General features: G+C 43.0%; 1 protein-coding gene across 6 annotated transcripts in view; it reads left to right on the top strand.

Moving 5' to 3' along the window:
* Positions 1 to 14,093, top strand: part of C9H3orf62 (chromosome 9 C3orf62 homolog) — a 217,094-nt gene that overhangs the window by 107,507 nt on the left and 95,494 nt on the right. For all 6 annotated transcript variants that reach the window (XM_078661225.1, XM_078661224.1, XM_078661223.1 and 3 more), the window contains one exon: positions 2,431 to 2,854. In XM_078661225.1, the coding sequence (XP_078517351.1) occupies positions 2,436 to 2,854 (419 nt within the window). In that variant the 5' untranslated portion in view covers positions 2,431 to 2,435. The remainder of the gene's footprint in view (positions 1 to 2,430; positions 2,855 to 14,093) is intronic.

Raw genomic sequence — 14,093 nt, 5'->3', positions numbered from 1 at the left:
GGGGCCACTTTCCGGTTTGCACCATGAATACACAAATTATTCAATATTTTATATAATCCACAAATGAATATACAAATTGAAATTTTAATGGGAAGGGTGGCGCTTTTCAAAGTTAATTGATGCCACCCATCATCCTTACTGTATTCTGCTTGATGCATTTGCACTGTTCCCACTAATCAATCTGAGGTTGCCAACTTGATTTGTAGCTTCTAATTTCAATTGTTTTTCACTTTTGTAGAATATTTTCAAATGTCCAGTTTTACATGTTGCTTCTTCATATATATACTTTATTAATCTGTTAATAATATTTAAATTTCCTAGCAGTCACGAACATCGTGAGTAGGCATTGCAACCCCCATAGGTCCGAGGACCTCAGGTTAAGAATCACTGGTCTAGACAATGGACTGAGCAGGCCCCTCTGGTAAACCCCTTCAGACCATCACTAAACCCGACCTTGCAGACCTCTGTTCAGGATCCATCAAGGCGCTCCTACCTTCTTCCTCTGGTGGGATGTTGCCTTCTTTTAAGTCAGCCTCCTTTAAATCTGCTGCTACCACCATGAGTGGAAAGCACAGAGCAATGACATGTCCCATACTTTTGTAGAGAAGGGCTTGTAGTTTCTAAAGTGTCGTGGTCAAATGGATCTAGGTAATTGCCTCTTTTCTGCGTCACTTGGTCCAACACTAATTTTGCAGTTGTGGCACAATGATGTCATGGGATCCTGATGGAAGTGGCCCAAGTTAAATAGCCTGTTCTTTGGTGACTCTTTATATGGGGGTCTTTGTCTTGCTTGAAAACGTTCAAGCCAAAATGAACTACGTATTTAGGTCTCGCCTGTACGTTGAGGAAAGACCTACTGTGTACAACACAATACATTGAGTGGGTTTATGGTCCTTCCGCTGCTTAACATTGATTGACTTTATGGTCAATATATAGTTTGTTTGCTTGTTATTCTATGGCTTTGCTTTCTCTTGTGATTTTCCCTCCCTTGGAGCATAGTTGTTTTACAATAATTTTGATTGGATGACTTGTATCGTTCCATGTTTAAAATCAGGTCACTACTTTTAGGTTTTCTTTGAGAACTCCACGGGAGTTCATGTGTTTTTTCTACCCACGCTTGAGTGCTTGTTTTGCTGTACATGTTTGTCCCCATTCCCACTGTATGTGTTGCTTTCTCACCCACTTCCTGCATTGTTGACCGATCCCTCCCCATTTTTCCCCATTTCCTATTATTTTTAGCACTACATTGGTCTACTTATCCACCATTTGCCTTCACATCCACGTTCATTTATTACACCCCACGACACCCGTTCCTCGTGGAGCAAAACCAATGTTGATTTGCAAATGGCTGGGTCTAATCTGAGGTGGCATGATGGGCTAAAAAATGATGAACTGGAATGTGACCCTAAATAATTACCATTGACTGAGATTAATTCAAGTACTCCATCCATCATAATTTTTTTGTATTCTTCGCTGCGAGAATTTAGGTGTTAAAAAGAAAGGCAAATATTATGAGTTGCCTTTTCATTCTGTGAAAGTCACATTTTTTGATTGGGTCCCGTACATGTTTTTAATGTCATAACTGTTGTATCTGTTCGATTATAAAATGTCAGTTTTCTCGTAAAGAACGCAGCAGCATTATTAGTGATAGTCCTCTATCACTTGTCTACTTTAACTACGAGCACTGCAGAAATGTATACATTCACACATTTTATGCAGGTACTAATTGCCGAGGACGCAGTAGAAATATAAAGAAATTCCAGAAAAAATTAATTCCTAATTTTGTTGTCATTGATCACTGGGGAAATTAGTTATTTCGTTGTCTCTCTCTGTACCATTACACAAGAAGATCCTGACTTTTTCTGAAGTTATTTTAAAGAAATTTCCCTAAGGAGAGTTTGTCAAATGTTAATGTTCTGTGTTGTGAATGATGTGAAGACAGTGGTTAAACCAGGATTAGAATAAACAGATGCGGTGCAATTGGATGTTAAATGCTTCTGTGCTTAATATTTTACTGGTTTGGTTGCTACTTTTGTGCTGTTCCCATTTCTTTGCTGTTTCCCCTCCATCCTTCTTTTATTTTAAATTACTTGTATTTTAATCGTTTGGAATAAAAGACAAAACTCTGCATCGGTTTGCACTAGAAACCTACTGCAAAGTGTAAAGCGTGCAGTCTTAACTGTAAACCAGTCCATATCATTTAAAGAGTCATGCCTTTTGAGATCACTAATTTAGCAACCTATAGAGAATCATAACTAACACTTCAAAGATTAAACATGGTGTTGAATTTGGACTGATAGAAAGGCAAGGAAAAAGAAGACTTTCTTTGGAAACAATAGTTTATATTTCATAACATAATGATGACGCATGCATGTTCTTATGATGTTGTATGATTAAAATGAAATGCATAAGTGTTTTGTTCATCTGTAGGTGAGATGTCTGAAAAACTGAGACGATGCAGAAAAGAACTGTCTGCTGCATTAGACCGCGCATTTGAAGACATTGTGGCACCGTCCTTTGTTTCCCCACAAGATTACTCAATTCATGTAGTCCAAGAGTGCCAGACATCACCTTCGACCTCTTCGCCAAAAACTGGCCAGTTGATTTTTGGAAGAAGTTCTACCTCTGCCTCTTCCTATGTGCCTCAGCCTTTACCAGTCTGTTATTCAAAAGAGAATGTGTATCCCGCTCTGTTTGCAAATCCCATTGCAGCAAATGTGAACCGCGCTCCTGCATGCCAGAAGAGGAGACCACTCGCCAGCAAGGAGAACGTGTTGACAAATCCTTCTAGTCACGATTGCCAACCTATAAGAGCCAGTGGAGACATCGAGAAATGTAAAAAACTAAATCCAAGGTACAGCTTTTAATTGCATATAATGATATAAAAATGATACAGTGTACATGTTGAAACCTTGTTCAGGATAGCCACAAAGAACACTGTTGCTCAAATAGTAGGTATGTTTTATTTAGTTTTGTCTTAAAAGTTTTATATAGTGCAAACATGATCCCAAGGGATTCACGGCGCTTTAGAAATGATCAAAGAGAAGATACATACAAAAGCAACAGTAGCATCATCAGGATCAATATAGGATGTGGTATCTCCCAAGTAGAGAGAGAGACCACCTCAGTGTTAAGTCTGACAGATCAAAAACACTATTGTAACAAGCATTAGACATGGGTACTGAAGAACCGGGTTATTTAATACCCAGCGGCGCCAGGGGCACGCCCAAAGTCTTCGGGTTCCACCTGTCTTAGAATACAGAGACACGGGTCTCTTCTTGGTGGCGTCAAAGATCAAATTTATTGGCTGCAGCCAGTAACAGAAGTCCTAGAAATCATCACGGTATGAGTTCTCAGGAGACTGCTCAATTTTACACAGCAAGTCATCCCTTTTTATGCCAAACATTATGCTTCAGGCAAACATTCCTTGTTTACAGTTTAACCAATCACATGTTTCCACAACTAAAGTATCGCATGACGGTAAAACCCACTTTTCAGTTGCCCAGCCCATGATCAATCATCGGTCAAACCCAACATTCTTCTTTAGACAGGTCGAACGAACCCATAATAAAAAAGGGCACAACCCAATCGTAAATAGACCATAAAGAAAGGAGCAGAAACAGGTGAGAGTAAGATCAGGCATATTTGTGTGCAGTAAAAGTTTATGATGTCCTGTGCTTTGATCCTCAATCTTGATCAGCTAAAGGGCAGGAACTGGTTTAACAAGGTCGGCTTCAGGCTACAGGGTCAGTTCACTCAGATCAAACAGGAGTCAGCACGAACTGGAGCTAAGGTGTACATGTACTTAAAAGACTTGTTCAGCCACAGTCATCGGCCTATGTGAGGGCAACCACAAAATGGCTGCCATACACAAAATGGAACCCAAGGGTTCAGAACGAAATCCCTAAATACGTAGCGAATCCATCAGTCTAACATGACGAAAACACTCATACTTGCCGCACTAACTAGTTACGGTTCGCTAATATCAAATTCATAATGAAAACATAACCTTTATGGAACGGGTTCAGAATTCACGGAACCTCAGACCCTCCTTTTGCCCTTACATAGGCAATAACCTAAACTCACGTCAATCTGAATCCAGGTCTATATTCATCAGATCATCAAGATGTTGCTGGAGCATAATCCTATTACTTAGTACCTCTCTTGGGACAGGTCTCCTTGCACACATAGTAGCACAGAGGCCACATATAGCAGGAGCGCACTGCACACAAAGACAGAACAGGAAAAGAATTGCTAAAGCCATCCCAGTGATCATCAGAATCTTCCATCCCCAGGTCTATAACAGTTCCCAAAACCATCCAATCAACGACCAATCTCTTTTATCCACATTTATAGACTCAGAGATCTTATGTAACTTAGAAATGGCCTGGTATACTGTAGGAGCATTGTCTGGTATGAAAACGCAGCAACTCGATTGGATCACTTTACATACCCCACCTCGATCTGCAAGTATGACGTCTAAAACCATTTGATTCTGTAACGTCATAAGGCGATCCGCTTGAAGTTCAGCGGTCAGATTACTAAGGGCACCGGCAGTTTCATTTATGGTGGATTCAACCACTCTCGTTAATTGCCATAAGTTTCTACTGTTTGCCATAGGTCCCCAAAACGGTAAGAAACCCTTGAAAAAGTCTCCCACTTCTTGTCCAGTGGTATCTTCCTTACTGAAGACACCCCTAACAACTCTCGTTCTGTGGTAATCTACAGCAGCAGTGTACGTAGGAGGCAACAAATATGCAACATAACATGTTCCCGAAAAATCAGGGGGCAACAATGATATGCTCTATCATAGCAGACAAAATACGTGCCCTTAGCTGCTAAAAACGGTGGGGAAGTTTGGGACGCAAAGACATACGTCTGAGTACAAACACTCTTCCCTAACTGAGCTCTCGGATTCTTGCCTTTCCCTTGCAGTCAAAAATGACCACGATGGGGTACAATCCAAATCGGAGGTGACCTTTTTCGTCTCTGCTTCTCACCCAGACTAATACTATATCTGGTAGCATTCCAACCAACATATGCTAGTAACTCATCCTTGGGAATAGTCTCATACGTTTCGATATCTCTACTCATATCTGTAATTCCCTTCACCAAGGCTTTATTACTTGAGTTATCTCTCATGGAACGCAGGGGATCGTTTTCGATTGCATAAATAAACATTGTCTGATATGCCCATACGGACCCATTGTAACTGATTTGCTGAACCTGATAAGGAATACCTCTATCCATAGTATGTGGCATAAGACCACACACCCAGCAATTAGTGGTGTTTACTACTAACTGGTGTTGATGGAGAAGTTGCACAAAGGAATTATTCACAAATTCCGACCTTCTAATCTGTTCGTGTTTAGGTAAAGTATGAAAAGAGTGCAAAGAAGTAGTAGCAGGTAAAGTCGTAGGTTGGAAAATAGGTGCATAAATCAGTTGAAGAGAATATACAAACCAACCCACCAAAGCTAACGTCATGCTAAAAAACATCAAAAGACATGTGATCAGAAAACATTTGCTATGCATATTTATACACAGTTTCTTCTTAAAGTTAATTTTCTCAACGGCTCTCTCAATCTCAAAAAACTCCATCCTCTAACCGATGCTGTTCACGGCGGTTGGTTTTCTCTTGCTAAGGAATGCTTCTGTCAGCCCAGGGAACTCCCTTAGACCAACCAGAACCGTTGACCTTGCGTCTTCGGCTTGCACTCTCTAGTCTTTACACCGTGACCCTACAGCTGAACCCGAATGGTGGTTCACAAAAATATACCAAAAAAGTTTCTTGGCTGAGAGAGTTCAGTTCCAAAAAAAAAAAAAAAAGGAATTCATTTATTTTATTAGTCCATTGTTTCTAGGACGTAGATTATAACTCTCTTTTCCAGGCCTTGTTTGAGGCTGAAACAACAGTTCAGGTTCAGTAGTGTCTAATCTTTGAGACACAGGCACAGCTTCTTGAAGGACATCGTCATCTTCTTTCTCGGAACCTCTCCATACCAACTCAGCATCGCTAAACGGTGCAAACTTCGGCACCCTTTCAGTCTCTGAATCTGCAATACCTTCACGGACCCACTGGTCGTACGGCAGAGGCAACGGCGCCCTCTTACAATGTACGCCGTGGATCCAGTTCTTTTTCCCAAAAACTTTCACTGAGGTCCTCGTAGACAACAAGACTTGGCGTGGGCCGGTCCAGCGGGCTGATCATTCTTGGTTCGCTGAAAGTTCTTCACCAAAATCCAGTCACCAGGATTGAGGGTGTGACCTGGATCCACAGAAGCTGGCAGCAATTTATCATGAACCTGTTGATGCAAGACACGTAATTTAGTAGTTAAGTCATACAAGTAGTCCACTAGCATAGGATAATCGATGTCACTGAACTTCGTTGGCCTCGGCATTCCCCACACATTTGCCGGACGGCCAAAAACTATCTCATAGGGACTAAGGCCTATTCGGGAATGTACTGTAGTTCTAGTTGACAAAAGTGCCAACGGTAAAGCATCCGGCCATTGGAAACCAGTGCTCGCTTGAATCTTAGCCAGCTTTAACTTTAACGTGCCATTATAGCACTCAACTAAACCAGCTGATTGGGGATGATTCGCAGCGTGGAATTTCTGGTGAGTTCCCAACCCTTCACACACTCTCTTCATCACCTTCCCCACGAATTCACTTCCGTTATCACTCCATACCATCCTTGGCAACCCAAACCTAGGGAAATATTCTTTGACCAGGACTTTAGCAGTGGACGAGGCAGTATTATCTTTTAGGGGGTATGCTTCTACCCATCTAGAAAAGGCGCAAAAAACTACAAGGACATACTTTAAATTATTGCACCTTTCCATGTGGATGAAATCCAATTGCAAAACCTCGAACGGATACGTCGGAGGAGCAAAGTGACCAGCTGGAGTTGGGGTTCCCTTGCCAGGATTATACATTAAACACACCATGCAATTCTTGACCACATTCTCCGCACACTTGGGAATTCCAGCATTCTGCCATACTGGAGCCAACAACTTACAAATCCCTTTCACACTAATGTGAGACAAACCATGTGCCATCGTAACCACCGCAAGCACATAAGCATCTGGCAACATCCATCTTTGGTGTTCTGACAATTCAACCCAACAGCCAGTCGAAGCCAATCTACCTGTAGTTTCTCTCCAAACATTCTTCTCACTTTCAGTAGCTTCAGCCTGTATTGATTTCACACTCTCAATCGTATCTTCGCACATTCCAACATCACCAATCCATCTCGCAGGCCCTGCCACATACATTCGACTCATCAGATTTCTTGCTGTGTCTTTCGCAACTTCATCCGCAAACGCATTACCACGGCCAACATCATCCGTAACCTTCCGATGAGCACTACACTTCACAATCGCAACTTGCTTCGGCAAAGTAAGTGACTCGAGAAGCTCATTCACCAACTGTCCATGCTGAATCTTAGTCCCATGGGATGTGAGGAATCCCCTTTCTTTCCACAAACGTCCGAAACTATGGGCAACACCAAACGCATACTGACTATCGGTATACACATTCACTCTCTTTCCTTCAGACAAAACACACGCTCTCGTTAATGCAATCAATTCCGCTGCTTGTGCTGAATTAAAGCTCACTCGTGCAGTTTCAACAACTGTACTTAATGTCGTCACGGCATATCCTGCAGTCGTGTCACCATTCGGAAGCTTGTAGCATGAACCATCAACCCATAACGTACCATCAGGATCCGGAAGAGGAGTATCTTTTAAATCGATCCCTTCGTCTCCTCTTCCGTCCTCAGAAAACAATCGTGCTGTTCCTGACCATCTGTATCCACAGACGTCGGCAACAATGTTGCTGGATTTAATACATTGCATCGCTTAATATGCACATGACTAGCCAAAAGTGTCAACTCATAACCCGACAACCTTGCACTAGTAAGGTGTTGAGTTTTTGTCCGATTTAATAAAGTATCCACTGCATGTGGAACCATCACAATCAACGTATTATCCATCACCAGTCCAGCAGACTATCGGATAGAAACAGCCGCTGCTGCTGTAGTTCTCAAGCAACTCGGCAACGCTCTAGCTACCGGATCTAAAGTTGACGAGAAATACGCACATGGACGCTGCTTATCACCGAATTGTTGAGTCAAAACTGACAATGCACAACCCTCTCTCTCGTGGACATAGAGTGTAAAAGGCTTACTGTAGTCGGGAGTACCCAACACAGGAGCAGAACACAATGCATCACGCAACTCAGAAAAACTTTTCTGACAATCGTCAGACCATGGAAGAGGATTCGGTGTATCTTTACAAGTCAAAGCCAACAGAGGTTTCGCTAATAGAGAGAAATTTGGAATCCACTGTCTACAATACGACGTGATACCCAAGAAAGCAAGCACTTCTCTCTGTGTGCTTGGTACAGTCATTTGCGCAATCGCTTGAATTCGTTCTGGGGTCAACCTTCTTCCCTCCTTTGACAAGAGATGACCTAATTAGGTCACTTCTTGGCGACAATACTGCAACTTAGAAGGTGACACTTTATGATGCAAGTCTGACAGATGTCGCAACAAAGAAAGAGTAGCTTCTTTACAAGTTTTCTCATCATCAACGGCCACTAACAGATCATCTACATACAGAATAAGAGCAGCACCAGAAGGCAACACAAGAGTATCAAGTTGAGTTTTCAAAGCCTGACTATAAATAGAAGGACTTTCGCAATAGCCTTGGGGAGCTCTCTTAAACCGGAAGCTTCGGCCTCCTAAAGAGAAGCCAAAAATATCTCTACTCTCCTCAGCAATTGTAATGCTGAAGAAAGCATTTTTCAAGTCTATGACTGAAAACCAGGCAGCTGAAGCAGGAATCAAAGTCAGCAAAGCAGTAATATCCGGAACAACTGGAAACTGTGGCACGACAATCTTGTTGACCTCTCTAAGATCGATCACAAACCTATAAACAGGTGGCTGAGAAGAGTCAGTGCGTTTCAGGACAGGCAAAACAGGACTGTTACACACATTACCTCTCGTTTCTTCAATCACACCTTTCTCAATCAGATCATAAATGATTGCTAAAAGCGCTCTTTCACCATCGCTAGAAATCTGATATTGGGGAATACGCGGCATTTTAACATTCGCTTTAAGCGTTACAACATAAGGTGGAATCTCCAAAAGACCCACATCATTAGGACCAGTAGCCCAAAGAGTATCAGGGAGAGAACGCAATTGCGGTGGAAGCCGATCTTTAGACAAATACATCGGAGAGATCACTTTCTTACCCAATGTAAGCTGTACTTTCGAAGGAGAACAACGTAATGTTGCATGCAACCTTTTCAACAAATCCAAACCCAACAAATTCTCACCACAACCTGTCGTTAAAATGAGAGGTGCTTCCAACTCACAAGGCCCTATAGAAAGAGAGAAGGGACTAGAAACCGGGTTACGAACTGGGGCGCCAGAGAATCCTACTGAAACATTAGTTAAGCCAGACAAAGGTGCGCCAGGGAGTTTAGAGTGCATGATAGAACTCTTCGCTGCACCAGTATCCAAAAGAAAAGGCTCTACCACACCCGATGTGGCTACTGCAACATAAGGCCCACTCTGATCTACTGAAACCGACACTACTCCCTCTCGTTGTCTATGGCTGTCCTAGCAATCATTATAACCAGCATTCTCACTCTCAACATAATAGTCATCAGCATAGTACTGAGTCGACTGACCAGATGCAATTTTCTGTTGATCAAAGCAATTCATAGAATTCTGTGGGGGAAAGGAACGTTCGTTCTGAGGAAACGCACCACGTTCTCTACCCCTAGATACTTGCTGAAAACCACCACGGCCTCTCGGGGCCGTCATACCACTTGCGCGCTGTCGCAACACAGGGCACTCATTTTTATAATGGTCTTCCTCCCTACAATACGCACACTGATTTAAACCCAAGAGTGGAAAATACCCAGCGTTCTGTGGCGGTCTCTGAAATGGGGGAGGTTGCTGAAACTGTGGGCATTGCTGTGACTCTTGCTGATTCAAGCGAGGCGGATACGCCTGCTGCAAAAGAACCTTTGTCTTTAAGTCTTTGGTCTTTTTCTCTACTCTTTCTTTCTCATCCTTATCCCTATTCTCGTAGTACTGTGCAGTCGCTAATATCTGGGCCGACGAGGAAACAGCCCAAGAACTCTCAGAATCTTTCAACTTATTACACAGTTCAGGAAGTAAGTTAAAAACAAACTTATCTACGAACAATCTTTGCCCACCTTCCGTACTCATATCCTGGCCACTATGATCTATAAATGTTTCTTCAAATCTAGTGAAGAAATCAGATACACTTTCGTCCTTCTTCTGCTTACATGCTGCTAACTTGTCCCAATTTACTCGTAACGCTGGCATCATCGTCTTCATTAAATTAATAATTCTACCTGGCAATTCCGTAACCAAAGGTTCAGGTTTAGCACCTCCCTGTTTACCATCCGCAGCAATAATATTTGCCCAAGTATCTCCTAATTCTACCGCATGATTCTCATGACAAATCTTTGCCCATAGAGGTTGAGGTACTACATTACCCAACAGCATATCTATGTCTGCCAAATTCATGATGCATGCGTCAACTGTCTGGGACAATTCTTTGTAATAGCCAGCAGGATTCTTACGGGGATCAGGTAAGGTCTGCTTAAGAGCCAAGACCTCTGCATTCTTCCATGGCACATGTACCCATACTCGCTGAAAATGAGCCGTGCGGCAACAATACCCTGATTTACATTAGCCTGAACAGCTTCCTTCCATACAGGAGGAACTTCTCTCATGGGATACTGTCTCGCTTTTCTTCTAACAGAGGAATCAGGTTCAAACAGTCGCTGAGAAGGGAAATCGCTCCTTAATGCAAGTAGCATCGCAACTGCATTCTCAATTCCGGGACCCACTATCGTCCCGTTCGCAAACTCAGACTGGACATTTAGCAATTCTACAGGGACTGAACCCAAATCATTATCTTCCCATTCCTCACGAAGGAAAGTACGCATAACTTCAAAAACATACCTTTGCTTGGGTGCTTCCCACTGCTGGAAAACATCCATAACTTACTCTAAGTTATACCTCGAAACATTCTAAACCCATCTGCGAGCCAAGAGATCTAACACTGCCCGTTCTTCGGGACCAGGTAGCTGACTACGCATTTGTTTACGTGCAGAAACAGGGGTCATACTCAATGACCCAAAGAAAGGAGACAAAAGACCAGTAACAGTATCAGTCATTCGTTGTCGAGCAGAAGGAGAAGCTGTCATAAGGACAGGAGACAAAGTATTTTGAGGTGATAGAAGCGTAGGGTTAGTAGCAAGAGAAGTTGAAGGTACAGGAGAATAAGGCAAAGTAGTTCCAGACAAAACCGATAGCAAAGTCGGCGGCCCCAGAGGAGGCTGCGCCGTAGGAGGAAGAACCAGCTGAGGAGGAGCCGGTGGCGGAACAGCAACAGGAGGTTGTGCAACTGGAGGTTGCGGAGGTGCCGTAGCACTCTGTGCATAAGGGGGTGGTAGTCTCAGCAAATGTGACATCAAAGGATCCTTCTCAGGGTCCTTCGTTACATTCTCAAGAAGAGATGGCAAAGCTGGATAACATTTATCAATAGCCATATTATGTTGCCTATCTGACACCTCAATTGCTTTATCTTCTTCGTTTTCTTTAAAATGCCTAGCAGCTTGCATTATTGATACATCCTTTTCTCTTTTATCTCTTTTAGCTTGTTTAATTTCTCGTTGTCTGGCTTCTTTACGCCAAAGGCGAAAGGAGTCAAACATTGCCGGCCGGGCTTTCTTCCTAAATAATTTAGTTTCTAAATTGTCTAAAATCTCTGTATTAAAGCTACCATGTTGGGGCCATTGTAAGATACCATCTTTTCTAGTGTAGTGGACCCATACTTCATTGAACATAATGGGGCCCACACCGTGTTTAGAATAGAGCTCATAAGTCGGAGTTCCAACCGGAGGTATCGGACACGAATCCTCCAATCGGGAATCCTTGTTGCAACCACAACCAAACCAAGTACCAAATTTGCTATGATTAGGCATCTTCGCTCACTAATCGAGCTTCAAACTTCAAGGGATTATCTCTACCGATACACTCGTAAATATACAAGACCCTCGGCTTTGGAAATTGCAATTTTCAAATCAAAACTAAGGACCAAACAAACTAAGAACCAAAGGACCAAAAACTAAGGACTGGGAGCGACCCACTTATACTTAACTGAGGTATCAGTCACGCCACCAGAAGACCCGTCTATCGTCTCGCCGTACAAAGCATCACAAATGGGTCCAAGACAGGGCGACAGTCAGGGCAGCAGTCCTTAGTAGCCGTCAGGAAAGCGGGAAGCCTCGCAGAAAAGACCTTCAGTCCACATTCGACATGCCTGGGTCGATGAAGTGGTGGCCGTCCTCCAGAATTTCCTCACGAAGCTCCTCACGATCTTCAGGCTTGGACCGGTACCGCTGAAGTCGCCCCACGTTGGAAGCACCAACTGAAGAAACGGGTTATTTAATACCCAGCGGCGCCAGGGGCACGCCCAAAGTCTTCGGGTTCCACCTGTCTTAGAATACAGGGACACGGGACTCTTCTTGGTGGCGTCAAAGATCAAATTTATTGGCTGCAGCCAGTAACAGAAGTCCTAGAAATCATCACGGTATGAGTTCTCAGGAGACTGCTCAATTTTACACAGCAAGTCATCCCTTTTTATGCCAAACATTATGCTTCAGGCAAACATTCCTTGTTTACAGTTTAACCAATCACATGTTTCCACAACTAAAGTATCGCATGACGGTAAAACCCACTTTTCAGTTGCCCAGCCCATGATCAATCATCGGTCAAACCCAACATTCTTCTTTAGACAGGTCGAACGAACCCATAATAAAAAAGGGCACAACCCAATCGTAAATAGACCATAAAGAAAGGAGCAGAAACAGGCGAGAGTAAGATAAGGCATATTTGTGTACAGTAAAAGTTTACGATGTCCTGTGCTTTGATCCTCAATCTTGATCAGCTAAAGGGCAAGAACTGGTTTAACAAGGTCGGCTTCAGGCTACAGGGTCAGTTCACTCAGATCAAACAGGAGTCAGCACGAACTGGAGCTAAGGTGTACATGTACTTAAAAGACTTGTTCAGCCACAGTCATCGGCCTATGTGAGGGCAACCACAAAATGGCTGCCATACACAAAATGGAACCCAAGGGTTCAGAACGAAATCCCTAAATACGTAGCGAATCCATCAGTCTAACATGACGAAAACACTCATACTTGCCGCACTAACTAGTTACGGTTCGCTAATATCAAATTCATAATGAAAACATGACCTTTATGGAACGGGTTCAGAATTCACGAAACCTCAGACCCTCCTTTTGCCCTTACATAGGCAATAACCTAAACTCACGTCAATCTGAATCCAGGTCTATATTCATCAGATCATCAAGATGTTGCTGGAGCATAATCCTATTACTTAGTACCTCTCTTGGGACAGGTCTCCTTGCACACGTAGTAGCACAGAGGCCACATATAGCAGGAGCGCACTGCACACAAAGACAGAACAGGAAAAGAATTACTAAAGCCATCCCAGTGATCATCAGAATCTTCCATCCCCAGGTCGATAACAGTTCCCAAAACCATCCAATCAACGACCAATCTCTTTTATCCACATTTATAGACTCAAGAGATCTTATGTAACTTAGAAATGGCCTGGTATACTGTAGGAGCATTGTCTGGTATGAAAACGCAGCAACTCGATTGGATCACTTTACATACCCCACCTCGATCTGCAAGTATGACGTCTAAAACCATTCGATTCTGTAACGTCATAAGGCGATCCGCTTGAAGTTCAGCGGTCAGATTACTAAGGGCACCGGCAGTTTCATTTATGGTGGATTCAACCACTCTCGTTAATTGCCGTAAGTTTCTACTGTTTGCCATAGGTCCCCAAAACGGTAGGAAACCCTTGAAAAAGTCTCCCACTTCTTGTCCAGTGGTATCTTCCTTACTGAAGACACCCCTAACAACTCTCGTTCTGTGGTAATCTACGGCAGCAGTGTACGTAGGAGGCAACAAATATGCAACATAACATGTTCCCGAAAAATCAGGGGGCA

The sequence above is a fragment of the Lissotriton helveticus genome, chromosome 9 (genome assembly GCF_964261635.1).
Source record: "Lissotriton helveticus chromosome 9, aLisHel1.1, whole genome shotgun sequence".
In the NCBI taxonomy this organism is placed as follows: domain Eukaryota; kingdom Metazoa; phylum Chordata; class Amphibia; order Caudata; family Salamandridae; genus Lissotriton; species Lissotriton helveticus.
The sequence above is the reverse complement of the archived record's forward strand: the minus strand, read 5'-3'. Positions and strand labels throughout refer to the sequence as shown.